Source organism: Elephantulus edwardii, unplaced genomic scaffold (assembly GCF_000299155.1).
Source record: "Elephantulus edwardii isolate Elephantulus edwardi_28Jun2011 unplaced genomic scaffold, EleEdw1.0 scaffold00033, whole genome shotgun sequence".
In the NCBI taxonomy this organism is placed as follows: domain Eukaryota; kingdom Metazoa; phylum Chordata; class Mammalia; order Macroscelidea; family Macroscelididae; genus Elephantulus; species Elephantulus edwardii.
Genome location: NW_006399783.1, coordinates 20,827,020 through 20,854,093, shown reverse-complemented (window position 1 = coordinate 20,854,093; position 27,074 = coordinate 20,827,020). Strand labels below are relative to the sequence as shown.

General features: G+C 51.3%; 1 protein-coding gene across 2 annotated transcripts; it reads left to right on the top strand.

The window, feature by feature from the left end:
- The first annotated feature begins 308 nt into the window (after positions 1–308).
- PDLIM7 (PDZ and LIM domain 7 (enigma)) lies at positions 309–17,056 on the top strand. 2 transcript variants are annotated; one of them, XM_006884404.1, is made up of 13 exons: positions 309–353; positions 1,294–1,400; positions 5,574–5,725; positions 5,803–5,833; positions 6,271–6,389; positions 6,983–7,119; positions 7,236–7,272; positions 8,195–8,259; positions 8,398–8,635; positions 9,739–9,919; positions 16,507–16,627; positions 16,716–16,831; positions 16,970–17,056. In XM_006884404.1, the coding sequence occupies exons 2-13, from the start codon at positions 1,305–1,307 to the stop codon at positions 17,054–17,056; spliced, it is 1,380 nt and encodes a 459-aa protein (XP_006884466.1). In that variant the 5' UTR covers positions 309–353; positions 1,294–1,304. The 2 variants fall into 2 exon arrangements, with proteins under 2 accessions (XP_006884466.1, XP_006884467.1); XM_006884405.1 differs by lacking the exons at positions 8,195–8,259; positions 8,398–8,635; positions 9,739–9,919; ... (1 more) ...; positions 16,716–16,831; positions 16,970–17,056 and adding an exon at positions 7,434–7,794 and having other exon boundaries at positions 314–353.
- Positions 17,057–27,074: the final 10,018 nt, after the last annotated feature.

Below are 27,074 nucleotides of genomic sequence, written 5' to 3'. Positions count from 1 at the left end.
TTTTCTCACCACCAGCTGGAGGCGCAAGGGGCTGTTGAGTCTCTAGAAAGGCCGGGGCGGAGCAACCTCTCCCAGATGCGGCGTCCTGCAGCCCCAGCCCCGCCCTGGCCCTGCCCAACTCCCTGGGACCGGACCAGCGTTGCCCTCCAGCCAAAAGTGAGGCGCCGCTGCTGGGCGGAGCTTAGAGACCCGGGGGCGTGGTTTCGCAAGGGGCGTGGCCCCACGCTCCACCTCTGGCCGTGGACTCAAAGCCGACGGGGACGCGGGGTGGAGTCTGAGTACAGGACGGGTGGCGATCTCCGCGCGGCTCCCGGGAGCCGGCGGCCGAGCAACGCCCCTGCGGGGCCGAGCAGGTACCAGCGGCAGCGCGGGCAGCCTACACGGGCCACGCGTGGGAGGGAGCCTTCTTCGGGGGGTGCACAGAGAACTTCAGGGTCGCGGCCAGAGTGGGTTTCCTCCCGCAGGCCAGGCCCCCGCCCCCGCCTTCCTGCGGGGCTGCGGAGGGGCAAACTGGCGCCTGCGCACCTTCCTGCAACCAGGACTGGCCGGTGCGTGGTGCCTGGGCGGGTGATCAGGGGAAACTGAGTCATGCAGTGGCGGGAGCTGGGCTGTGTGGGAGATAGCACCCCATTAGGCTCCAGGATAGATCCCCTTACTGGACGTACTTTGAGGTCCCGGCCTCCACGGATCTGCCCAGGGGCCGCGCCCCACCCTCCCAGCGCCCAGGGGTCCCGCCCTGGCTTCCCGCGGCCTCGGCCCGCTCCGGAGTGGTTAGGACCCGCTCCAGCCGCCTCCTTTTCCCTTCCTCCCCTCCCCCTCGCGTCCCGAGCCCCCGTGTGCTCCCTCCGCTGGCTCTCCCCGCAGTGTCAGCTTACACGCCTTATATAGTCCGAGTAGGCTCCAGCCGCGGCCTGCCCGCCTGCCGGGATCTGGGGGCGGGGGAGAGGAGCGCTGGCCCCTGACTCACCCCACCGCCCGAGGCTCCACGCTGGCTTGGGGACCAGGCCGTCCCAGCGAAGCGCTGCAGCCCGTCCCTGGATGAAAAGAACCCTATGCCTGAATACTGCCCCCCCTCAGCCTTCCATCCCTAAAGGAGGGAGGGTGGCCCTGTCTTTCCAAAGTATGCACAGCCAGCCAAAGGTCCAGTCAAGCCTGATAAGGGTCAGCACTCATGGCCCCTGGGTGTGCTCAACGTCCACCTGTAACTACCTGGTACTTGTCTGGGGCTGGTGGTCAGTGCTCAGCCTACCCACCCACTATGCTGATCACTTACATTCTCTTCTTTCTTCTCAGGAGTGGGTACCATGGATTCTTTCAAGGTAGTGCTGGAAGGGCCAGCACCCTGGGGTTTCCGGCTGCAGGGGGGCAAGGACTTCAACGTACCCCTCTCCATCTCCAGGGTGAGCCAAGGCAGAGTTCTAGGTTGGGGGAAGGGCTCTCCCATGCTCCAGAGATGCTGAGATCTCAAGTGGATAATGGGAAGAGTCTGAGCAGGAACCAGTTAGGGGCCACTAGGCCAGGGTCCATATAGGTGAAGGGATAGCACTGCCTCTTGCCCTGTCCTGATGGAACAAGGCTGCAAAAACTCCCAGTGCGCTGAATATGGAGTCCCCAGCATTCCTTCAGCCTGGCAGGGCCCTGAATGCCATGCCACAAAGCACCACAGCAGCTGTGGGGCCAGAGTGTAAGCTCTTCTGCAGAAGGGTGCCTGAGGTTACAAGAAGTATCTGAGCCAGATGAAGGAACATTGCTTCAAACAAGGACCCAGGCTTGGCACTCTTGACTGCAGGATATCACCTCAGTCAGGAGATAAGAATTGTTATCCTGTTTTTCAACATGAAGAAATTGGAGGTAGAGAGGTAGAGATGTTGGTTTTGTCAGAGAAAGGATTTGTCTGAAGTCAAATGCTGAGACTGGGCTGTGTGTAGGCAGGAGAAAGGGTCTCATCCTCTGACCTGTTCAGAATCCAGCAGCCTTTGATCCTTTGCAGTGGAGAGCCAGGAGTGATCTCTAGGTCTTCACCTTGAGTTCCTGAGAGCCTGGTGGGGGTGGAGCTGGGGGCTGGCTCCTCCCTGTGCCAGGGGGATTGCCTTATAAGCCTAAGAATGCAGGCCCATGCTGGGATGGCCAGCTGAGTGGCTGGACTCTGCAAAGCCCAAAAGTCTGGCCTAGGCTAGGACCCCTGAACTCCATCTATGGGGCCCATCTCTCCATGACTGAGAGGTGGCCCAAGGCAAGTCCCTACTGGTCACTAGGCCCCTATTCCAGCTGTGGGAGTCAGTTGTGGAACAGAGAGCAAACTGCCTTCCTGGAGTAGGAGAGGCCAGCACTGGTACTGGTGACTAGGCTCTGGGGGCTGGTGGGGCACTTCCTGCCCCCATATCCGCCAGGCCACAGAGGCCCACCCAAGTGCCAGTGGGCAGGCAGCTCTTGGCAGGAAGCCCAGGGCAAGCACATCATGGAGGAGGCCAGAAGGTTGCCCAGGCACTGCCCAGTCTGAGAGGGGCCTCAAGGCGAAGTCTGTCTGTGGAGGCTTTGTAGCCAAGGCAGGCAGTAGCAATCATTGTGCCTCTGGGGACCCATCTATGGGGTTCCCTTGACACCTGCCCTGGAAGCAAGGGCAACATCGCCCTTTCCCTCCCGACCACACACTTCTACATAGTCCTCAGGTGTTACCCATTCAGAAAACTTAGCCCACATTTCCCATCCCTGGAAAAGTAATGGCCGGAGAACCCTAGGCCTTGACAGGTCTCAGAGCCTCAGTTTCCTCATCCAGTGAGGGTGGACTTCCAGATATGGCCTGTTGTGGGCACTCTTAGCCTGGACTACCTTGTCAGCAGCCACAGACCTTCAATTGGTCTTGGGCCTAGGCAGAAGGAGTGGTCTTTTCTGAGCTAGGCCAGCCCCCTCTCTCTTCTCTGACCCCAGAATGGAGAGACGAGGGAGGGGCTGGAGCTGGCTGTGGGCCCAGGCCTAAGAGATGAGGTAACGTCTGGGATTGGGGGGTTGGGCTCCTCAGTGGAGCCCTCAAGCTGACTCACCCCCACCCTGGGAAGTGTCCAGCCTCTTGACTTTTCCCCCTTGGGCTCTGGAGCTTCACCCTACCCCTAACCAGAGCTACTCTGCATATCTCTCCAGCCAACCCCCAGCTCTCCCCTCAATTCTCTATCTCTTTGACCACTGACTGCCCTGCCCTCTTGTCCTTCCTGTTCTCCTCACTCCCTCACCCTGGGAAAGGAAATAGTTTCCACCTCACCTCCCTCCAGCTGTTCCTGCTTCTCCCAGGACCCCCATTTCTGGCTCAGAACACACCTCCCAGTAGTCACTGGGTGTCAGTAGGGAGTGGCCCAGCCAGGTTTCCCTTCTCCTGACTCACTGTGACTTTAGTAAGTCACTTCCCCTTGAAGGCGTTACTTCCCCTTGCCCATGATAAGGGGTATGAGACTGAGCTAAAGGTGAGGTAGGTGGCCTCATGGTAAGGAACTACGCTGCCAACCCAAAGACCCAAAGTTCAGGTCCACTGAATACCCTGTGGGAAAAAGGTAAACATTCGACTCCTTTGTGATTTGTTGCCTCTGAAAATCTGCTGGCAGGTCAGCTAGGAGTTGGTTCTGACTTGATGGCACATAAAAACAGCAACAACAAAGGTGAGATAGGGAATCCAGGCCCCAAACCCAACCAAGTAGTTAGGAGATCTTTTCAGGGGAGCTTACCTGACCCTGAGTAGGGTCCCAACACTCAGCAGAGGTGACTCAGTATGAAGGAGCCTTGGAATCAGAAAAATCCTAGCCCTGCCTTTACTGGCTCTATTAGCTGAAATCAGCTGCTTGCCCTCTCTGTTTGGTTTCCCATGTATAAAGTGGGTATAATTTTAGACTCTAGTCTATAGTTATTTGAGGACTTAGTGTGCATATGTGGCCTGGGAACTAGTAAGTGCTCACTAAATGTCCGCTGCAGTGATTACCATTATTTAGAGGAGAAGAAGGGAATACAGTTGTATACTAACCTCCCAGACACGGACTAGAAGCAGCCAGCATTCCAGCCTCCTGGCCCCAGTGCTGGCAGTGTCTGCATACCATGCCTCTGCCCTTTCCTCTCAGCCTGGGATCAGTCTGCACTGGACGACCTGATGAATCTCCGGGGCTCGCAAGCAACCTGTCCCCTCCCGCCTCGTCATTGATACTGGCAGAATGTAACAATGAGCTCGAGCATATCAGAGATGTGAAGATGGCACAGGATAGGGCAAGGTTCAAATCTGTTCATAGGAGCACTATGAGTCATAGCACCTAACAATAATAAGACAACCACAGTGACTGACTTTAATAAGCAGAAATTTACTTAACAAACATGTTTTAAAATGTTAGAAGTCAGTCTGAGGTGCTGGCTCTAGGGGAAGTCTTTCTGTCTTTGTCAGCTCTGGAGGAAGGTCTTTATCTCCTCAGCCTGTTTTGTGGTGATCTCCATGTGACTGGCATCAGCTTTGCCCCATCTTCTCTACTTGCTTAATCTGTTACTTTTATGTCTTTGAAGAGATTGGCTCAAAACACACCCTACCCTAATCCTGTCTCAGTAACAACAAAAACGCATCTCCAAGTGATATTGTAACTACAGGCATAAGGATGGGATTTACAGCACATGTTTTAGGGAGACACAATTCAATCCTTAACACTCCACTAAGCACTATGATGTGTAAATCTGCCTGCAAGCACTTCCTGTGAAAACTACTCAGGACCAGGCCCCTGCCAGGTGGCTGAGGCCACCCTGAGTTCCAGTCCATGAATGACTAAGTCACCCTGCCTAAATTGCTGGCTAGACTAGGAACAGGAAAGGTACTGGAGTCTGACAGCTTCTCCTAATTGCTCTACCTGCCATCATGGCCAAGTCCTGGATCCTCTTTCCCCTCATTTGCCCCAGGAAGTGGAGATTCTCAGCCTGAAAGATATAATGCATCATTGGTGGAAGGTGGTGTGATAGGGTATTTGTAATCTTGCAAATGAAAGCCATTTATAGCCTGTGAAGCCCCATTCAGGCTCTGCACACGGGTAACCTGGAGATGACATGGCCTAGCCCTGGCTCTCTGAGGCATTTGCTAAAGGTTTGAAGACAGATGGGGGACAAGTCTCTGGAGTTGGTCCCTGGGAGTGTCAGAGGTCAGACTACCTAGAGGTATCAGAAATGTGGCATGTGTGAAAGCCAGGGGAAGGAAGGGCATGTCTAGTAGATGGAACAGACTAGGCAGAAGTCCAAGAGGCCAGGGGTGGTAGTGGACCTGTTACGACTTTAAAAAGGCTAAAGCTTTTATATTGAGAGCAATTGTTCGTTGATGTCATAACTATTGGACTTTTGCAAGGAGAGGCTTCGAGGTAAAGGGGGAAAAATACATGAATACATAAATAAGCAGGGTGATTGGGGTAATGTGAAGCTCAGATAAGCAGTACCACTCACTTATTGAATAGCATTTGCCCCAAAGTGTGTTTGGGCTCTGAAAGTGGAAGTGGGGCAGTTAGGAAAAGAGCAGGTTGGCACTGTCAGCCTCAGAATCAGTAGCCTCCATGCTCTCTGCCACTCCACAGCTTACGCCTGGCGGCAAAGCAGCACAAGCTGGTGTCGCTGTAGGCGACTGGGTGCTGAGCATTGATGGCGAGAATGCTGGGGCCCTCACGCACATCGAAGCCCAGAACAAGATCCGAACCTGCGGGGAGCGCCTCAGCTTGGGTCTCAGCAGGTGTGAGAATGCTGGCTACCTGGGTGGGTAGGGGTACCCTCCATGGCCTACCCTCACCTCTTGCCCTTTACTTCCAGGGCCCAGCCAGCTCAGAGCAAACAACAGAAGGTAAGTGCCAGGCTGGGGACATAGGAGGAGGTGGGGCGGGGCAGAACACCCCGGGCTGACCTACCCTCAGTGTAGCCTGAGTTCCTGGACAGGAATTGGAGGCCGGAGCAGAGATAGCTTGGGGGAACTCCAGTTGAGCCGGAGGCTGCCGCACGGTCCAGGCACCACGCATGTCTGTCTGTCTGTCTGTGCCCGTCTGCCAGCCCTCCTCCGTCATGCTGGCCTTTGCTCTGCGCCTGCACATTGTCTGCCCTCGAGCCTGCGTGGACTGAGATCATAGCTCCAGATGGGCCCCCTCCTTGAAACCCGAGTCACCCCTTCCCCTGCAGCCTCTGGCCAGATGTGTGTGGGCGGGGCTGGAGTGTGGGGCGGGGTACTCCACTTCCGGCCCCAAACCCGGCTCCCTGCCCGCCCTGCCTGGCTCTGTCTCTGCTCAGGCCCCGGCCCCAACCGCGGACCCCCCGCGGTACACCTTTGCACCCAGCGCCTCCCTCAACAAGACGGCCCGGCCCTTTGGGGCCTCCCCTACTGCTGACAGCGCCCCGCAGCAGAACGGGTACGTCCGCCCACACCCACCTCCTCCTCTGTCCCCCGCTGCCAGCCGCTGCTCCGCCTGTGCTGCGCCCCAGCCCTGCCGAGACCGTGCGGCAGCGACCTCTGGCGGCCAGGGCAGGGGCTGCAAGCAGAGGGCTCTATTAGGGGTTCCAGAGGGGCTCTGAATGGAATGTGGCTGCGTCCCCACCGCCAGCCTAGGGTTGGGGTGTGGTATTTATTGGCTGACTGAGCCCCAGATGTTCCCTGTGGCCTTACCCCTGGGTACTCAGATTCTTCCCTTTCTGTCTTCTCCCTTTTTCTGTCCCTTTATCTGTCCATCTGTCTGTTTCTTCACAGGTGCAGACCCCTGACAAGTCAGTGAGCCCCCTCTACCTGTCTTTGTCTTCCTTCCTTTGGCACTCTGGGCGGTGGCCCCTCCCTTTCCTGGATGCCTCCCTGACCTCTCACTCCCCCACCCAACCACTCACCAGCAGAGACCTTGGCCTTTCCCTTTCTCACTTTCCCAGTCACCATTGCCCACATGGACCAGATCCCGGGAGGGGCTGCCCCCACATGCACCCCCAGCATGCCTTCTCAGCCACGTCCTTCCTGCAGATTGCCAGTACGACCACTGGTCCCTAATGCCAGCAAACAACGATTGATGGAGAACACGGAGGACTGGCGGCCTCGACCCGGGACAGGCCAGTCCCGTTCCTTCCGCATTCTTGCCCACCTCACGGGCACCGAGTTCAGTAAGTGCTGGTCCTGGACATGGTAGACTTTCCTTCTGACTCTGAAGCCCTGTGGACCCTTTGTCTGGGATGACCCTCTGTTTCACCTTGGTCAATGCCTGCCTCTCCCCTCTCAGTGCAAGACCCGGATGAGGAACACCTAAAGAAATCCAGGTAATGAGATGGACACTAGCCCCTCTCTCCTACCTCCTGCCTCTCCCGCTCCTAGGTCTGCTCCTGGCACTCCAGCCAGAGCTCTCCATCTTTTTTCCTTCCTCCCTCCCTTCCATCTCTCCTTCCTTCTACTTGCTCCTCCTTCTCTCTCTGCCCCCCAGGGAAAAGTATGTCCTGGAGCTGCAGAGCCCACGCTACACCCGCCTCCGGGACTGGCACCACCAGCGCTCTGCCCACGTGCTCAACGTGCAGTCGTAGCCCGGCCCTCTCGCCGGCCTGCTGCCCTCTCTGCCTCTCTGTTTCTGTTCTTCTTGCCCAAGGCACCCCTATAGGTGCCTCCAGCTTTTGCCTACCTCACCTACCCCTTTTCTGCCCCTGGGGTGAGCCTCCACAGGCTTGACCCTGGCAGCCCCGCTTGGCACTGGCCTGGCTTCACCTGACACTGCTGACCCTCTCTGCCCTGTGGTGCTGCTGTCTGCCAGGTCCACGCCAGCTTGGGCATGGAAATAAACATTCTCGGCCTGCTTTCTCTGCCTCTGTCTTCTCTCTTTATTATGAGTCTTGTGTACATTTGAATTCTGGAGGTGTTTGATGTTTCAGATTCATTGTGGGCCTTGCCATTCTGGGTCTTTATGGAAAGGGGTACCCAACCAAGAGGGTCTACCTTGCTAATAGACTTGGAGCGCTGGTATGAGGGATTCCCAAGACCTGCCCCCCCAGCTCTGCACAAAGACCAGCCAGTTGGCACTGGGTTGAAGAGGCTTCTCTTCTATTTCACTCCCTCTGTGGGACCTAGAACCCAGCCCAGCAGTTCTCACTCACTCCAGTGTCTCCTGGAGCCACCAGGACCAAGGTGGGGGTGGGGGTGTGGAGCATACCAGGAACCTCAGCCCTGCAGGGCTTTGAACAGCAGGTCTTGCAGCCAGGTACCCAGGACAGAAGCCCCAGCCCCAGCCTCATCTACAACCCAGGAGCCCTGGTCACCTGGTGAGAGGGAGTGGACTTGGCCTGGGTGAGGGTGGCTAGGCCCCCCAGGGAACATGGGGGTGGCAGGCTCCTCTAAGTTGCCCCTGCCCTTTGGATTCCCTGGGTACCCCCTGGACTTACTCTCCTTGGCCCTGGCAGGCCCTACCAGTCCCAGCCCCACCAGCCGCCCACCCTGGGCCGTGGACTCTGCATTTGCTGAACGCTATGCCCCGGACAAAACCAGCACTGTGCTGACCCGGCACAGCCAGCCGGCCACGCCCACGCCCCTGCAGAACCGCACCTCCATCGTGCAGGCAGCCGCTGGAGGGGGCATGGGAGGCAGCAGTGGCAGCAATGGCAAGACTCCTGTGTGCCACCAGTGCCACAAAGTCATCCGGTAGGTGGCCTGTCCCTTCCCTACCTTGGCCCTTCCTGTCTTAGCCCAACCTTACCTACTTTCCCATTTTGCCTCAGTTGTCACTGCTAGAAGAGAAGTGTTCCGTTTCCAATCAGATTGGAGATGAGGACCTTGCTCGGAACCTCAGGACTCATAATCCCCCCACACCAACTTCATCAGTGTGTTCTGGTGAAGGAAGGTGTCAACAAGAGGTCAGAGCTGTAGCTCTGGACACAGAAGGGCCAGGCCCTTCCTAGCCCCTCTGTTTCTCTCCCTCCACCTCTCTTTGCTGCACCTCCACTCTCAGAGCAGACAAGCTTGAGACCCCTTAAAAGATTCAGCAGGGGCACATAACACCACCCCCACCCCCAGTCAGGGCATGAGGTTCTAGAACCTTCCTAGTTCTCAGACGTGGCCTTGTTCTTCTCTTGATTCCTGTCCTCTCTGCAAAGCACCCCCTCCTTCCATTTATCTAGAACCTATAAACCTCTCCCCTACAGAGACTGTAGGTTCAGCTTATGCCAGGTGGAGCCGACCAGCAGGATGGGCTAGGTCAGGGGCCGACTGATCTTTGAGAGATTCTGGGTACTTGGACCTCCAGCCCCCCAAGGGCTGTCTTTTTGCCACTTCTGCAGACCGATCTTGGGAGACTCAAGTTCTCGGCCCCTGTTCTCCTTATTCTTCAACTACTCTTTTTTTTTTTTTAATTTAGTTTGTTTATTTTTCATTTCAATGAACATCTACAGAGATTTTGGAATTCCGTTCATTCATTGTTGCACCCTTCTCCCCGCACAAACCCCCCCCCCAACTACTCTTATAATCTGTCATCAAAGCAGTGTCGCCTGACAGAGTGGGGTCCCTTTCTGCCCTGTTGCCCTGTTGTGATCATGGGGAAGTCACTAAAGGCTCCTGGTGGCACGAGTGGTTTGCACTCAATTACTAACCGGGCAGTTGCCTGACTCCTTTATATTTGGACAGTGAGAGAATGCACTTTCCCTCCCAAGGTTTTCTAGTAAGTGCCGTAATAAACTCATTTGGAGTCTAGCTAAGAACCCCAGCTAATTGGCAGATATGCCCTCTCACTGGCCCTTCTGTCCTCTCAGGGGCCGTTACCTGGTGGCACTGGGCCATGCGTACCATCCTGAGGAGTTTGTGTGCAACCAGTGTGGGAAGGTGCTAGAAGAGGGTGGCTTCTTCGAGGAGAAGGGGGCTATCTTCTGCCCCCCCTGCTACGATGTGCGTTATGCACCCAGCTGTGCCAAGTGCAAGAAGAAGATTACAGGCGTGAGTGGGGCTGGCGGGAACTGGGAAGTTGGGTTCTGAGGGTCAGCGTTGAGCAGTCTGGAACAACTCCAGGGCCTCGGACTCTCCCTGCATAATCCCTTTGGAGCTTAACAGCCTAATATAGGGGCTGCTGCATTAGCCTCACTACAGATGAGATATATAAGCCAGGATCCTCTTAACAAATGGCCAAAGCCTATTTATTGGCTCAGATAATGGCAAACCCATGAGGCACTAACTTCAGGCCCAGCAAAATCTAGGTGGTGCAAACAGTTTGCACTTGACTGCAAACCTGAAGATTATCAGTTCAACCCTGCCGAGCAGCACCAAGAAGAAACATGCAGAGTAGTCATTTAGATTACAGCCAAGAAAACCCTGTAGGTTGTGTCTGCCCTGTAACACATGGGCCTGCCACGAGTTGGAATCTACTGAGTGGCAAAAGAACAACAGAATCCAGGTACTAAGGTTATCAAGACCTTTTCCCGTATGTGCCTCTGTTTTCACCTGTGTTGGTCTCATGCCCCAGCATGCTGCCTCCCTAAAGGGCCACAAAGGGGACACCACACACTAAAGTAATACTGCTCCAGTTTCACACAACACAGTGAAAGTGAGCACTTCTGTGCCAACTGATGCAGGAGAAGTCTCAGTGCTGATGCTCACTGGCTTGGATCGGGTCATGTGCCCATCTCTGAACCAAGCTCCTTGACTCTTAATTGGCCAGACAGGCCCGAGTTATACCCACTGCAGGGATGGGGGCAGCCCTACCGGAGCCACAGGCTTAGGGTAAGGCATGTGGTGGTGGTGGTGGTGTCGTATACCACCAAGTCAGAACCAACTCGTAGCTGACCCTCCAGTGGGTTTTCAGAGGTGGCAAATTGCATGGGGGTAGATTGCCTGTCTTTCTCTCGTGGAGCAGTTGGTAGATTTGAACCACCTGCCTTTGTGTTAGCAGCACAGCTCCTTAACACTAGGCCACCAGAGCTCCCTTGAGGCATGAGTGGTTCCCTAAAATAAAACCAAAGTGACATTATCCTACAGCGGGAAGGCTAAGCTAAAATAAGAGGTGGCTGCTTTGTCTTGGCAATGTGGTCAGCTGCAAAACCAGAACTCCCTACTACAGAGATTTTAAACAGGAGAATTTATTTTTTTTAGTCTTAAGAATTTGAAGATTGGAACCGCAGCTGAGGGATGTCTTCAGAGACCAAAGATTTCCCATTGTTTTTGCTCCAGAATCCTTAGCATGGAGACCTGTGTCCTCAAGTTTGTCATGTTAGAGTTGCCAGGTGGCTGCTTACTTCCCAGGCCTTATGTCCTTGCCCAAGGAAGAAGTAAAGGGAAGGAGCAAATGACCTGCTTTTAGCAGGATGGTACCTTTCTACTCCAGAAGAAAAGCCAAAACCTTCCATCTTCATCCTGTTGTCTTAGAATTGCATCATATTTACCTTAGCTGCAAGGGAGTCTGGGAAACCCAGGAGTTTAGCCCTTTAAGTGCCAGTCATAAGGGAACTCTGGTGGCCTAGTTATAAGAAACTGTGCTGCAATCCCAAAGGCACGTAGTTCAAATCCACCAGCTGCACCACAGGAAAAAGAGGAATAGCCTCCTTCTGTGCTCATTGCCTCTGCAAATCCACTGGAGGGTCAGATATAAGTTGGTTCAAACTTGACAGTACACAGCAATAACAAGTAGTGTCAGTCATAAAACCAGGAAATATGAGAAAGTGTTGTGAGAGGCAGATCCAGTGTTGGCTTGATCTGTGTGAGCTGCCCTTCATCCTGGTGGCTGCAATGGAGGAAGCAGATGCCTCCTGGTCTCGCAGCATTGCCGTGCTTGGTTATAGATTGTTTCACTGTGCTCCACAGGGCTTTCGTTGGCTGATTTTCAGAAGCAGATCACAGGGCCTTTCTTCCTAGTCTGTCTTGGCCTGGAAACGCCACTAAAACATGTGTAGCATCAGCAAGGTGGCCCCAGTGACAGATGGATGGTAGCTATGCATGAGGAACAACATATTGCTGCATCTAATGCCTAAGGAAGCTGAGACTCTGAAAGATGACTTGATATGCTCTAAGGGCATAGGCCACTGAGTGGCAGAGCCAGAAATAGTATCATGTTCGTCCCACTGACGATAAACACAAAGCATAGCCTAGTCAGATTTCCTGTAGGGAAATCTGCCTGCTGCACAAAGCCAGGCTTGGGACTTCAGTTAATGTCTGTCAGGAGTTTCAAGTAATGGGCCATCAACCTTCACTCATTCATTCTCTTATTAAAGGTGAACCCTGCCAGGCGGTATGTCCTATGTGGGGTGCAGAGACTGGGAACGTGACATACGTGGGCTTTACCCCAGGACCTCACACCAGGAGGGAGTCAGGGGCTGAGCTGATATTCTTTACTCTCAGGGGAAAGACAGATCAGGCAGGATTGAAAAGCTGCGTGAGTTATAAAAATGTGGAAACTGAGACCCAGAGAGGAGCTGGAGGCTGCACAGATTGAATGGCCCCAGCCGCGACCCTCCCTGCCATCACACTTCCTCCTCCTATGAATGCCAGGGCAGAGCAGTCAGATAGACCCAGACAGTTCTGTGCTGGTGACGTTCCTGTCAGTTAGATTTACCTTGACGACAGATAAGAGAACACTCAGCATGGTATAGTCCATGTGGTTGGCTGCTTGCTAATCAGATGCTTAGAGGGTTGAGTCCACCCAAAAGTGCTCAGTAGAAAGATCTGGCAGTCGACTTGTAAAAGGTCACAGTCACTGAAAATCCCCTGGAGCACAGTTTTGCTTTGACACAGTGGGGTTGCAGGAATCAGAGCAGCCTTCACCACATCTAACTACTCACCTGGAAAGAGTGAGAAAGCAGGCAGTGGGCATACCTGGCTCACTGCAGACCCTGCTTCTCGTTGCTCAGCCATCCTCCGCAGGTGCCTACTCAGCCCTCGGAGTCCAGGAAGGCTTTCCAGCCTCAGCCAGCATTTCCACATTCTAGCCAGCAGGAAGTGGAGAGGGGAGGAAGAGGAGGAGACAGAAGGCCATGACAGCTGGCTTTTGAGGATGCTAGCACACAACCGTCTCGTTGGCCAGAACTTGATCACAGTTACACGATCACACTGAGTTTCAGGGGACACTAGGAAATACAGTCTTTATTTTGGGGAGGTTGTGTGCCCAATGGAAAGTGGAAGTTTGGTGAATAGACAAGAAAGGCCAAATCTAACATCCGTTATCACAGTTTTGTCGTGTAATGACCGCTAATGTTCATGGGCATTTAATGCATGTGGGCATTCAGCTTCATAGTCTTACACTGCGTCGGCTTGGTTATCATGCCCATCTTGGAGATGAGGAAATTTGCCCGAGTTCACAGTCATTCACCTGCCAGCCTGGGTCACACCCCGATGGAGTCTTCAAGAGGAACAGGCGTGTGCCTGGATGTTCCTTGAGTAAGGCATCAGGTTTGCCCCTGCTCTTCACAGGCGTGCTCTGCTTGCCTTCCACAGGCACCTCAGCTTGCCCACCTGTAATGCCAGGCGCCAGGGTTACCTCCCACTGAGGAGGAGCTGAGCCTCAGTAGGTCCTGAGTCCCTGGCCAAGGCCACCACTGCTACAGAATGGCCCATAGGTTTCCCCTTCCCCTTCTGCAGGGGCTTCAGGGCCTACTGTCCCCTATGCTCAAAGGACAGGAGTCTGACTTTATCAACCTGAGAGGTGCTCTGAAAGGGACTCTTCCTGCCCAGTGTTCTCTCAGGACTGTCCTTTGCTACCAGCCTTCAGGTCTGCACACTGCCCTCAGGGCATCCAATGTGGATCAGGAGGATTCAGTCTATTTCATGGAGTTGGAGGAACATTCAGGGGCTGGGAGCTACTGGTCCCGTCTAGGGACCATGTGGGGACCATTTGCTCCCTGAAGTCTCATTATTGATCCCATCCACTCTCAGTACTTCAGCGCCTTGGGCCTCTCCATTTTGGGGTCACCATTTTAGGCTGCCTCCCTCCCGCTTTGAGGCCTTTGTCCAAGCTATCGTCTCCACCAGGAACCCTCCTGAACACCCTGTTTGTCTGCCTTCCTGCTCAGGGACACAAAGGTCGCTTCCTCAGGAAAACCTTCATAGTTGCTGCTGCCCATCTTCCTCACTGGGTCAGGCCCTCTTCGGTGTGCCATTATACCCAGTCATTTCCTTTTGCCCCCATCTCTTCCCCAGGTCAGAGCATCATGGGTTGAGGATGAGATGTGTATTGTTCACTGCTGTTTCCAGAGCCAGATGCAGTGCCCCATAGATAGCGGGTGCTCAGAAGATATTTAATGAATGGGTGGGTGGAAGTGGCATTGAAGCTGAACTTAAAGTCTGAGTAGGAATTAGCTTGTAGAAGACTCAGAAGACATTGTTCCAGGCAGACAGGTCAACTCCGTCAAAAAGAAAAGTCAGGAAGAAAGAGGTTGAGGCAGAGGTGGGCAGAGCTGTTAGAAAGTTGGAGCACGAGGCCTGACAGAGTCTGGTAGATAGACCGCAGGGGGCTGGAGGCTGCTGGGAGCTGGGTCCAGGCAGTGAGGATGGAGAAACAGACAAATTTAGGGAATAAATTGGAAACTGATAACTGGGCCACAGACTCTTCTGAAACCTGCCTCCCAGCCCAGAGTCAGTGGGCCTGGCCAGGTGCTCCCTCTATTGGGTATCCTTTCTCACCAATGTCTTTACTCTTTTTCTTAAAAGAAAAGCAACACAAATTTGCAGAAAGAACGAGCTTTGAAGCTAGGCAGAAGGGAATATAAAATCATCCTATTGCTGCCATCATTGTATGACCTGGACCAATCATGTTCTCTGAGCCTGACCATAAAGGGAATGTCAGTGACTCCTGGCCAGGGTGGTTGTGAGGTGACATGGAGTATGATGTAGAGATTGTAGAGGTCATTAAAGGCCCCGGGGTGGCACAAGGGGTTTACACTGTGGGTCATAATGGACTCCGCACTACCAGCAGCAGCTAGCTACAGGTTGGTAGTTATCATCCACCATGTAGTATTGTGGAACAAAGGCCTGGTGATTTACGTCGTCACGATTAAAGCCACTGAAAATGATGGAACACAGTTCTACTGACACAGGGCTTGGCATGAATCAGAGTTGACTTGGCAGCCACAGTGGAGGTTACAAATAAGCCATCAGAGGACCAGGTGCTGGCCATATGTAAGTCTTGATTGAGCTGTACTGTTTCATTTTCAAGTAATAACTTTTAAACCATCTTCTGGGTCAAGACCCAGAAGATGACACTTTAGCCTGAACTTTCATAGCATTCCTGACCAAACCAGTCAGCGAGTCCCCCTTGGGCAGACAGGTGTTCCCAGGATACAGTCCCCCCTTGCCCTGTTGTTCACCTCTGCTAGTTTCACTCTTCAGCTCCCACCTGGCCCCTTCAGGCATTTGGGTCTGGGGCCCAGGCTTCTGATGTATGGCCATAAGAAACCATCACTCTGCAAGGATTAGGTTTCCTAGTTCACAAAGGAATGAGCTGGGTCTCAAGAAGATAAAGCTTTTGGCCGAGTCTCAATTAAAAAGCAAGTTCTGTGTGAAACTATAAACCTCTGCCCCTCCCTAAGACCCCACACTGCCCTCTACCTGCTCCAGATCTGAGCACCATGTGCCCTTGCTGGTCCAAGGGTCCTGGGGATGAGAGCTGGGCCTGAGGGAGACGGATGAATTCGGTTCAGACACTGAGCACTAAGACCAAGTAGGAGTCCCTGGGTATTACACATAGTTAAGCAAGCAGAAGGCTGCTGATTTGAGTTTCTCTAGAGGTACCTCAGGGAGTTCTGGAGGACTAGTGGACAAGGAGCTGTACTGCCAACCCATGACCCAGTTCAAATCCACCAGCAACTCTGCAGGAAAAGAAGGGCAGTCTCCCATGCAGTTTGCAGCCTCTGAAAACCCGCTAGAGTGTCAGCTATGAGTCAGTTCTGACTCAATAGCATATAACAGAAAGAACCTCAGAAGGCAGCCTTGGCCATCTGCTTCTGAAAGGTCACAGCCATTGAAAAGTTTTGAGTATGAGAAGTGGGGGACAGAATACACAGTAAACCCAACCCAGCACACCGTGTCAAGTCAGTTCTGACTCCCAGGGCCTGCAGACGTCTCAGCTTTCTCCCTCAGTAGCTGATGGGCTCAAACCACTGACCTTTATGTTAGCAGCCCAGTGCTTAACCTCCAGTGCAGCCCTGGCTCCTAATATAGATGCCGACATAAGTAAACTCTGGTAATATGTTGTGTGCTCTCGAGTCAGAACCAGCTCATAGCTGACCCTCCAGTGGATTTTCAGAGGCAGTAAGTTTCTGGGGAGGAAATTGTTCATCTTTTTCTCACAACACCTGGTGGATTCGAAGCACAAGCTTTTAGGATTGCAGTGCAACTTCTTACCATCAGAGCTCCCTGGTAGTATGTTGTTAAGGGTAATAAATATTAAAGAATAAAGGAAAGAGCAGGGTGGCTTTGGATAGCCATGGGATGGAATTGCTTGGAGAAAGACGTGTGGGTGTTGAAGTGTGATCACAGGACGATAGAGATGTTGCTTTGGAGACCAGGAGGAGACTGGGCTCCCCTGCTTGACTCCCCCACAGGAGATCATGCATGCCTTGAAGATGACCTGGCACGTACACTGCTTCACCTGCGCTGCTTGCAAGACGCCCATCAGGAACAGGGCCTTCTACATGGAGGAGGGGGCACCCTACTGCGAGCGAGGTTGGAGGAGGGGCTGGGGGTGGGGAAGGGCAGGACTGAGGCTTCCTCTGGAATCTAATGTCCCTTTCCTCTTTACCCTCATTTCCAGATTACGAGAAGATGTTTGGCACGAAATGTCGAGGCTGTGATTTCAAGATAGATGCTGGAGACCGCTTCCTGGAGGCCCTGGGCTTCAGCTGGCATGACACATGCTTTGTTTGTGCGGTGAGTACCTCTCACTGGCTGCCCCTTGGACTCAACCTCGCCTCCACCCCCAAACCGCTGGTCTCATTAACAGTCCTCAGGTAGGAGGAGCCTCTCCTGCACCCCACTACCACATGTGACTGTCTTCTCTGCCCTTAGATATGTCAGATCAACTTGGAAGGAAAGACCTTTTACTCCAAGAAGGACAAGCCCCTTTGCAAGAGCCACGCCTTTTCTCATGTGTGAGCCCCTCCTGCCCACTGCAGCCTGGCCTTGCTCCAGTTTCAGGAGTCATGGTCCTAGAACCGTCACTCCAAGACTTCTGGGTAGGGCTGGCAAAGATGGCCTCAACCCCGGCTCCTGGCCCAAGCCTGGGGTCTCCCATGCCCTGCCTTACTTCCCCACACCCCCACTCCCTACATCAGCATTGCACACCGGTGCTGGCCACACCGGCCCCCATACACTTCCAGTGCCACAATAAACTTGTAACCAGCTGTGTCCCGTGTGCAGTACTCCCAAGCACCAGTCATGGGGAAATTGGAGGCAAGCACAGGTTATACTGCCAACTGAAAAGTCAGAAGTTTGAACCCACCCAACATTTGATGGGAGAAAGAAGTATCAGACCACTTCTGGAAAGATTACAGCCTCAGAAACAGTGTGGGGTCAAGTCTGGCCCTGATGGGTCACTGTGAATCAGGGGGATCCCCTGTACAGGGCTTAGGTACCAAGAGAAGTACTGGAGGAGAAGTTGGGGGTGGGTCTTCAGGGATGGAACATCGAGAAATGGGAGCATTGAGTGAGGGCCCAGAGGTGACAGGGCAGCCTGCAGTTCTACAAACCAGGGCTGTCTGCAAGGGAAGAGCTTGAAATCAGAAAGTGACCAGCTCAAATTTGTGTTGTAGAAAGAACATTCTAGGGCACTAAGCAGAACAGGTGGGAGGAGGGGGTGGGGGGGTGGAACTAGAGAAAGGAGGAGCAGAAAGCAGTGGGCCAACTGGGACCAAGTGGGAGGACACAATGAAGGATCTCAGGGTGTCCAGAAAAGGAAGGCACTTTTGCTGCTTGTTTAGTACATTGCTTACATGTAAGCCTGCCTACCAGTAACTGTGTCACTCTTACTTTATAAATGAGATTTGGGAAAGTTTGGAGGCCTGACAAAGCCACTGTTACATATTGACGCAGAACAAGCTGGCACCCCAGCACCAACCTCCGCTAGTGCCCCTGGGAGGCTTGCTCTTGCCTGGTGCCTTGAGAGGTGTCAGTGATCACCCTGCCATCCTCAGGTCTTTCACCTTCCATTGGTGCCCTGCACTCCCAGAAGGACTGTCAGCACTCTTATTCAAGCATGATCTGAAGAGGAGCCACAGAACAGGATGATATATGCCCAAGCCCACAGGTCCTTGGGTCATTTGCTTTTTAGAGAAGAGACGATATCTCCCGTGGCATCCTGAGAAATGGTGCCAAGGATGGAGAAGGAAGGGGCTATGTTGTCCCTGCGACACTTGAAATTGATGGGCTTTGTGGCTGCAGCTTTCATTCTTTTTTGACAGACTAGACCTGAGCCTGTCACATGTTGGGGGCCCAGTAAGTGTTGACTCACTGACTAAAGAGCTTAGGGCACACTTAGGAGAGAAATTAATAGAGCAGCTCAAAGTAGAAGTTGTGAATGGATCTGGTATAAGTCTGAGGCAATCTACATACCCCTTTCTAATTGAGCCCCAGGTGACCTGGGAAGCAAGGTTCTGGCAGGCACCATCAGGAGTAACATTGTAAGAATATCAGTCACTCCACAAGGTCAAACTTGGTTTCCTTTCAATTTTGACATTCTTTATATGCTAAACATACAGCATTTTTTACTTCCACAGAGAAATGTACTCTCTCCCTCTTCTCTTGAACCATGATGCCCTCTCAGGCCATCTTCCGTTTCCATGGATACCAGTGAGGAAGCACAAGGGCATTGGAAGAGCTCCAGGAGCCCCGAGCTGCCTGGGGGCAGGTGCTGTGAAGCGGCAGCATGGTCACCTCTGCTTATTAAAAGCTCTCAGAGGTTCTGATTTTTATGTGAAACCTAATTTTTTTTCAGATTGTCAATTAAAAAACCCAAACCAATTCATTGCTGTCAATTTGGAACCAATTCATAACTGACCACAGAAAGGGAGCTATGGTGACCTAGTGGTAGAAAGTTGTGCTAGCAACTCAAAGGCAGGCAGTTCAAATCTACCAACTGCTCCTCAGAAAGATGAGAAATCTCCTCCTTGGAACTCATGAACTATAAAATGGGTGACCCTGGAGGACATTATGCTGAGTGAAATACCTCAGTCACAAAAGGACAAATACTGCATACGGCCACTGTTGTAAAGAGGGACTGACATAGGCATTGGGGGGAAACTATGAGGGAATAGAAGATGTATACTGCATTAAAACAGATGAGAGAACTGTTTGGGAGGAATATATGATTAGATACTATTGTAATGACAAGAGTCCAGAATGAAAGCTGCATAGTGGAGTGGACTGGGGCATGGAGGGGATTGTATAACAATTTTTTTTTTACTTTTCAAAGAGAAAAGCAAACTGGGGAGAGGGATGGGCAGGGAGGAAAGTGTGCAACAATGAATGGAAATGCAAAGTCTCTGCCAACTTTTCATTAAAATTTAAAAAAAAATATTTTTTAAAAAAGAAACATGGGCAGTCTCCTCCTATGTGATTTACAACCTCTGAAAACCTACTGGATGGGCAGCTGTGAGACAGATCCAACTCAATGACACATAAATAACATCCAGTCACATAGGAGGAGCTGTTGGTGAATTCAAACCACCAGAAAGGAGCTATGCTGCCTTTGAATTGCCATAACTCTGCAGACCAGCGCTCCCTAAGATCCTTTATAAACCTTATTAAAAAACCAAATGGGCCCCCTGCAGGGGAGGGGCCACCAGGGTTCCAGTCCAAAGGCATGGGAGATCAGGAAGCCAATACATTAGGCGGAGAAACTGGCAGAAGCTGGGGGAGAAGTGCAGCTCCCTCGGCCCCAGTCCGGAAGCTAGGGCAGGGTAAGTGCTTCAAGAAGCTGCCAACAATGTCAACAAGGCAGATAAGACCTGAGGAGGCCCCCTGGCATTTTGCAACAAGGTGACATTTGCCAGATCAGTTTAGTGCAGAGCTGGGGCAGCTGCCAAGGTTAGGGAGGAACAAGGGAGGCAGTGAGGATGTGGAATAAGTGAGTGCAGACAAGCGCTTTCAAGAGGCTGAGTTGTGGTGGGTCAAGAGATGGCAGCTGGAGTGGCCAGCAGCCCAGATGGATGAAGGGAGGGAGCTGGGACACATATGGCCTGCAGAGGGATGGTGGCTAAGATGGAAAAGTTGGGTCCAACACATAAGGAGAGAGTCGGGTGAGGGAAGCGGAGCTAATCTAGATGAAAGGGAACTACATACACTGTGTGAAACAAAAAGCATTTATTCAAATAATTTAACCACCTGTAACAACAACATTGGAGGAAGACTCACCATTAACTTTCATTATGCAAATGACACAACCTTGCTTGCTGAAAGTGAGGAGGGTTCGATGCCAGAAATCAAACACTGCAGCCTTCAATATAAATTGCATCTCAACATCAAGAAAACAAAAATTCTTACCTCCGATTGATAGGCAACATCATGACAGAAAAAGATTGAAATTGTCAACGACTTCATCTTACTTGGATCCACCATCAACACTCTTGGTAACAGCAGTCAGGAGATCAGCGGATGTATTGCACTGGGAAAGCCTGCAGTCAGGGACCTCCTCCAAAGTATTGGGGAGCAATGATGTTAGTTTGAAGACTAATATGCACCTGATTTGGGTCATGGTCCTTTCAATCATTTGCTATGCTACTGAGAGCTGGACAGTAAAGAAGGATGACAGAAGAATAATTGATGCCTTTGAGCTGTGGTGTTGGAGAAAAATACTGAATAGCTCATGGACTGCCAAAAGAACAAACATATAACCTGAAGAAAGTGCAGCCAGTGTGCTTCTTGGAGGCAAAAATGATAAAGCTTCATCTCACATACTTTGAGCATGTTGCTAGGAGAGGCTCTTCCTTGGAGAGGGACATCATGTTTGGAAATGTGGAGGGACACTAAAGAGAATACTTTAACCAGTGACTGCAGCAATGAGCTCATGTATGTCAGAGATTTTGAGGATGGGACAGGGTTCCTATCTGTTGTTCAGAGGGTTTCTATGAGTCATACTTGATGGCACCTAACAATAAGAGATGAAAAATAAGAAAAAGAAAAAAGAGAGCTGCCACAGACCAGGGAACTGAAGCTCAGAGATTAGAACCTGTGATGGCCCAGGACCAAAGACCTGGGAATACTGCTGCAACAGGCAGGCTTCATGTATGCATCTCTCTTCCTCTCTCCCTCTCTCTCTCATACATGTGTACATGGCTACAAGGATCACAGTGTTCCAAAGCTGGGGGTGTGAGCTGTGCAGGTGGGGTGCTGGGACATGTCCTGGTGCACCAGGCAGGGGAGGCCATTAGGGCCCTTGAAGAGTGCAGTCTCCCTGACTGAGGGGGCAGAGCCCATCACAGGGGGCTGAGTGGGCAGCCAGAGAGGCAGCAGGGCTTTTTCCAGCTCTGAGCTGCTGGAGCTCATTTGAAGTCAGCAGGGAGAGAGGTGGTGGATGAAGGACCGTGACACTGGAGAACAGAGGAAGGAACTCTGGCACTGCCCCCTCCGTGCTGGGCCCCGTGTGGTCTTGTTATACACGCCAGGTGCCTGCCGTTGTGTAAGCCCTTCTGTGCAGCCATAGAAGACAGCCAGGGTCACAAAAGAGGGCCTGACCCCAGGTCACACAGGGACAGATGGCGCTGAGGTTCAAACCTGAGACTGTCTGAATCCACAGGCCATTCTGAGAGTGGTGAAAGAGGCACCTCTCTCCCCACCAAGCTCTAAGGGAGGAGGCCACGAGGGGCTCGGATTCTGGAGTTAGTAAGTAGTTTGCTGATCAAGAGCCTGGAGAAAAGATAGGAGATTTGCTGCTGAGGATTTGTGCTGAGGGTGAGGGAACCACTGCAGAGCAGTCTGGGAGGACCTGAGGCTGTCTGACTGGGGCTTCTGCTCAGGGTTTTGGGTCAGTTCACACATGTTCCTTGTCACTGATTACTCACTACTCATAGATCAGGTCAGTTAGGAAGGATGGCTAAGCTTCTTTTCACACTCAAGTCATTGCTGTCAAGTCAGAACCAACTCACAGAGGGTTTTCAGAGACTAAGTCTCACTGGAGATTGCTCACCTTTGTCTCATAGAACCAATTCAAACCACAATGAGGCACCACCTTTGGATTAGCAGCACAACTCCCTACAGACAAGGCCATCAGAGCTTCCTGCTCTCAAACCAGTATAAGCAAGTCAGAGCATAATTTGTCTCCTCTAATTGCAAAGATGCAGGGCTTCAGGCATGGCTGGGTCCAGGTACTCATGGATGTTATCAGTGATTTCTCACCTTTTGTCTTTCCCCTACTTCTTGACTCAGCTCTCCTTAATGCTGACTTCATTCTCAGGCAATTCCTCTCATTATTGACAAAGATATCCTCCCCTCATCCTGCAGTTCAACAACCCCTGTGGACAAAGTACTCTTTCTTGATGGTTTCCGTAAGAGCTCCAGGGCTGGAATTAACTAGATGACGTGGTTATGTGTCTATCTCTGAAGCCATCACAGAGATGACAGGGGCCTGGTCATGTGCTCTCTCCCTGAAGCTCTAAACCAGAAGATAGGTGTGTGTTGACAGGAGTCAACAGGAATGCCACTACACTGTCCACGCTGTGCCTTCCTTGTCCAGGAGCCCCTCCCCCTCGTCCCTGAGACCTCACAGCCCTAGCCTCAAGAACTGTTCCTGGTCCTGGACCCAGGCCAACCCAGCTCCTGGATGTGGAAAAGAGAGTTCTAGCAAGGGAAGCAGGGAGAGAGCATGTGGTACACTGAAGTGACATGGGACAGAACCTGACTTCCCATCCAGATTTTGCCATTTACTAGCCTCAGATTTCCCATCTGCAAGACAGTAACAGCGAACATGTGCATAAAACCCAAACCCCCTGCCACTAAATCAGTTCTAACTCTTGACGATTTTCCATTTCAGGACACTGTGTCATCTTTCTGCATCCTCTTTCTCCCTTGGAGTGCCTGGTGCCCTGGGACCATTAATCTCTTGGTTAACAGCCCAGCAGGTGGCACACTATGTTATCACACTCTTGCTGAGGAGCCCTGGTGGTACAGTGACAAGAGCCCTCAACTGGTAACCAAAAGTTTGTCAGTTCAAATCCCACCATCTGCTCTCCAGGAGGAGGCATCTGTAAAGATTTACAGCTTTGAAAACTCCACGGGGCATTTCTTCTCTGTCCTTTGGAGTTGCTATGAGTCAGAATCAACTCCACAGCAATGGGTTTGGGCTTGGAATGAATACTCACCACTTTACGCCCTCTGGTGCAGGACAGGAAGACCCCGATGAGTTGGATTGATACAGTAACTGGGGCAATGGGGGTTGATGTGCTGGAGTCAGTGAGACTGGATCAGGACAGGGCAGGGTTCAGAGCTGTTGTACATAGGCTCGCTAGGAGTCTCAGGGGACTCGACGGCACATAACAAGAACAGCTAGTTATGCCACCCCCTGTCTGTCAATTTGTCATATTGTGGTATACTACAGGTATTTCATTCCCACTACTCTCGATATTTCAAATACCAGCAGGGTCATCTTTGGCGAACAGAGTTCAGGGAAGCTTTCAGACTGATTGGGAAGAAAAGCCAGATAATCTACATGCAAAAACTTGTCAAAAAACAGCCCTATAGACACAACTGAACACTGGCAGACAGCGCTGGAAGATGAGCTCCTAGGTTGCGTGGCATTCAAAAGAATACACAGCAGCCTCAGCAGACTTAACAATTGTGGAGGCTGCAACACAGACACAAGTTCACGTGATTTGGGAGCTGACTCAACACAAGTAACAACATCAGCAACAGATATTTGTTGGTTTGTTTTTTTGTTAAGTTCTCAAACTGACCTTACGAAGTAGGTACTGCCATTTTCATCCCATATCACAACTGATAAAGCTTCAGCAAGAGAGGTCAAGCACTTAGCTTAAGAACTTACAGCTACCAAGTTCTGCTAACAGGCTTGTTAACAACTGATAAAGTAGTTGGCCAGTCGCTCAGTGCATGCTGAAAATCATGATAGTAAAACAGGGACACTTTTGAGAATGCTGTTTAGGGAGGCGGGAAGAAAGCAGCCAGGGCCCCACCAGCTGATGCGAAAAGGCTTGAAGCCAATAGACTTTCCCAAGAGAGGTGAGGGGAAGCCTACACAGGGACAGCAGGGGTGGGAGGGAGGAGAGAAGTGTGGAGGAATGAATGGCGGGAGATGGGGAGTTCCCACCTGCCAAGCCTCCATCCAGTCACATTTTATCATCACATGTTATCAATGGAGAAGCTCCTAGAGAGGGGGAAGGGAACGTGCTTTAGATAAGGTCACACAGCAATTGCCCCCTTCTGCATCCAAATCCCAATATCACTGATATCACATGCAAGCAGAATACTGCTAAAGATCATTGAAAAACAGCTAAGCATGTTGCTACCAAAGGCTATTCTTTGGAAAGGAACATGATGGTCAGAAAAGTAGAGGGTCAGCAAAGGAGAGCTGCCACAATGGGCTCACAGAGGTGTCGGGAAGTGTGAGGATGGCACAGGATAGAACAGGGTTCAGATTTGTGGTTCATAGGCTCGCTATGGGTCATACTCAACTCGACGGCACCTAACAACAAGAAGCTAGGTGAGGCTACTCATTGGAGAGGGACATCATGCCTGGAAAGGGGGAGGGTCAGTAAAGAAGAAGTAAACCCCTAATGAGATGAACTGACATGGTGACTTCAGTAATGGATCTGAGTGTTCCAGACATGGTGTGAATGGCACAGTCGGGTAGGGTTCAGGTTGGCTGTTCTTTGAGTTGTATTTGACTTGACATCACCTAACAATAACAACACCATACAGTTTAAAATCAGGAGAGGCATGCCCTAGAGTGGTATTCCTTCACCACACTTACTCAATCTGTTTGCTGGGCAAATAATCTAAGAAGCTGGACTGTTTGAAGGAAAACATGGCATCAAGATTAGAGAACTAACAACCTTCTCTGTGCAGAGGACACAGCCCTGCTGCTGAAGCATTTATTGATTAATCTCAAAAATATGTAATTCCTTCAGTATGGATTAACCTCAACATAAAGAAAACAAAAATCTTTACAATTGGGCAATTAAAAACATAATGTTAAATTAAGAAAATATTGAAGTTAACAAAGATATTTCATTTGACTTAGGCTGTCAATCAAGGCCCAGGGTCGACAAGAAATAAAATTGCATATTGCATTGGGCAAATTCTCTGCAAAAAATGGATGTCTTTGAATTATGGTGCTAGTGAAGAAATGAAATACACCACGGAAGTGAGGACAGATAGACTTTATCTCACGTGTTTTGGGCATGTTGTCAGGAGACCAGCCCCTCAGAAAGGATATCATGCTTGGTAAAGGTCAGCACAAAAGCGGAAGATGCTCAGTGAGACAGACTGACACAATGAGTGCGACAGCGGGCTCCAGCATAGCAGCAACTGAATGGATGGCAGAGGACTGGCCAGGTTTCATTCCGCTCTATCTGGGGTCACTACAAGCAGGAGCCAACTTCATGGCACCTAACAAGAAGTGATCTTGACCAATTTCTGGACCTTGGACGCTAGGATTTTGGAGCTCCATCTCACATACTTTGGGTACTTGGCCAGGAGAGACTGATCCTTGGAGAAGGACATCATGCTCAGAGGGGTGGAGGGACAGCACAAGAGAGAAAGACCCCAGATGAGATGGACTGATACAGTGGCTGGGGCAATGGGGGTTAGTGTGTCAGAATTAGTGAGACTGGCTCAGGACAGGGAAGGGTTCAGAGCTGCTGTACATAGGGTTGCTATACAGGCAACTCAATGGCACATAACAGCAAAAATACACTACACTGGTTATTTTTTATTTAAGCCTCTTGTTTAGAGCCAACAAGACCTTGGGGAGGGCCTTTGTATTTAAAAGTCAGTTGTTATTATATTTTGGAAGAACATTCTTCTTAAGAGGTACAGCACTCATCTGTCAATATGCTGCACTGAGATAATCTGGGTTTGCTGTGATGCTGAATCTTGTGCCATTGGGGTGTCAAATGCCATAACAGTTACCCATGGTGGACAATGTTTGGTGGAGCTCCCAGTTTAAGACAGATTTGGAAGCAGGAGTGACATCCACTTCCTATATAACATGCCTCTGGAAACTCTGTGAACTTTGATAAATGATGATAATTATAGAAAGGCTTCAGGCCTTTTTTTCATAGAGTTGCTATGAGTCATGCTCGACTAGACGGCAATCAATAACAACAACAGATGGTTACTATCCTTGCCTGTTAATGGGAAGTTAGATGTTCAAATCCACTTAGATGCAGGCCTTGGAAGAAAGTCCTGGTGACCTACTTTGTAAAGATCACAGCATTGAAAACCCTATGAACCACACTTACACTTGGACACACATGGGGTTGCTGTGAGGCAGAGTCCTCTCAATAAAAACTGGGTGGGTTTACTCTGTTGTTTAGCTATTAATGACCTCAGCCAGAGCAGTACCAGGGGAAAAGGGGGCAGGAAAAAGAGTACAGTGGATGAATAATAGGAGGAAGGTCATGTGCAAGGAAGGATGGGAGACCTAGAGTGGACTCAAGGGCACAGGAGCAGGGAACTTCCTTGTTCTCCAGAAAACAAATGGCAAGTTAATAATGGGGGAAACTGGGTGTATGTGGCAACACGCTGTACTATCTTTGCCATTTTTCTGTGAATTTAAAAGCATCCTAAAATAAAAGGTTTATTTTGAAAAATAGATGACAAGAGGTGAGAGTATGTGTGGTGGGAGAAAGTTTGCAGGTGTGGGAATTTGAGGAAGGAAAAATGTGCAGGTTGAGCTTGCTTCGATTTTTTGGATGTGAAGTGGAGTGAGCAGGAGGCTGGGGAGGGGCCAAAAGGGGGGGGCTGGGAAGAGCTCTGAGCTAGGACAAGTCCAAGGAATTTTGAAGGGCTCGAGGTTGGAGGTGGCTCTGCCCAATCCTCTAAGGCTAAAGTTGGACTTATATCTCCTTCTCTAAAATGTTCACACCAAGATGGGAGAAAGTCAAAGCTCACACCTCTCCTGGCTCCTTCCCTCCCTAACCCTACATCGTCTACTAGGCTGCCT

Bases quoted from the DNA above. Each gene is read 5' to 3' on its own strand.
- PDLIM7 (XM_006884404.1), top strand. From the start codon at position 1,305: ATGGATTCTTTCAAGGTAGTGCTGGAAGGGCCAGCACCCTGGGGTTTC. The intron at 6,390-6,982 runs GTACGTCCGCCC...TCCTTCCTGCAG, and splicing joins AGCGCCCCGCAGCAGAACGG to ATTGCCAGTACGACCACTGG. The intron at 7,273-8,194 runs GTAATGAGATGG...CAGGTCTTGCAG, and splicing joins GAACACCTAAAGAAATCCAG to CCAGGTACCCAGGACAGAAG.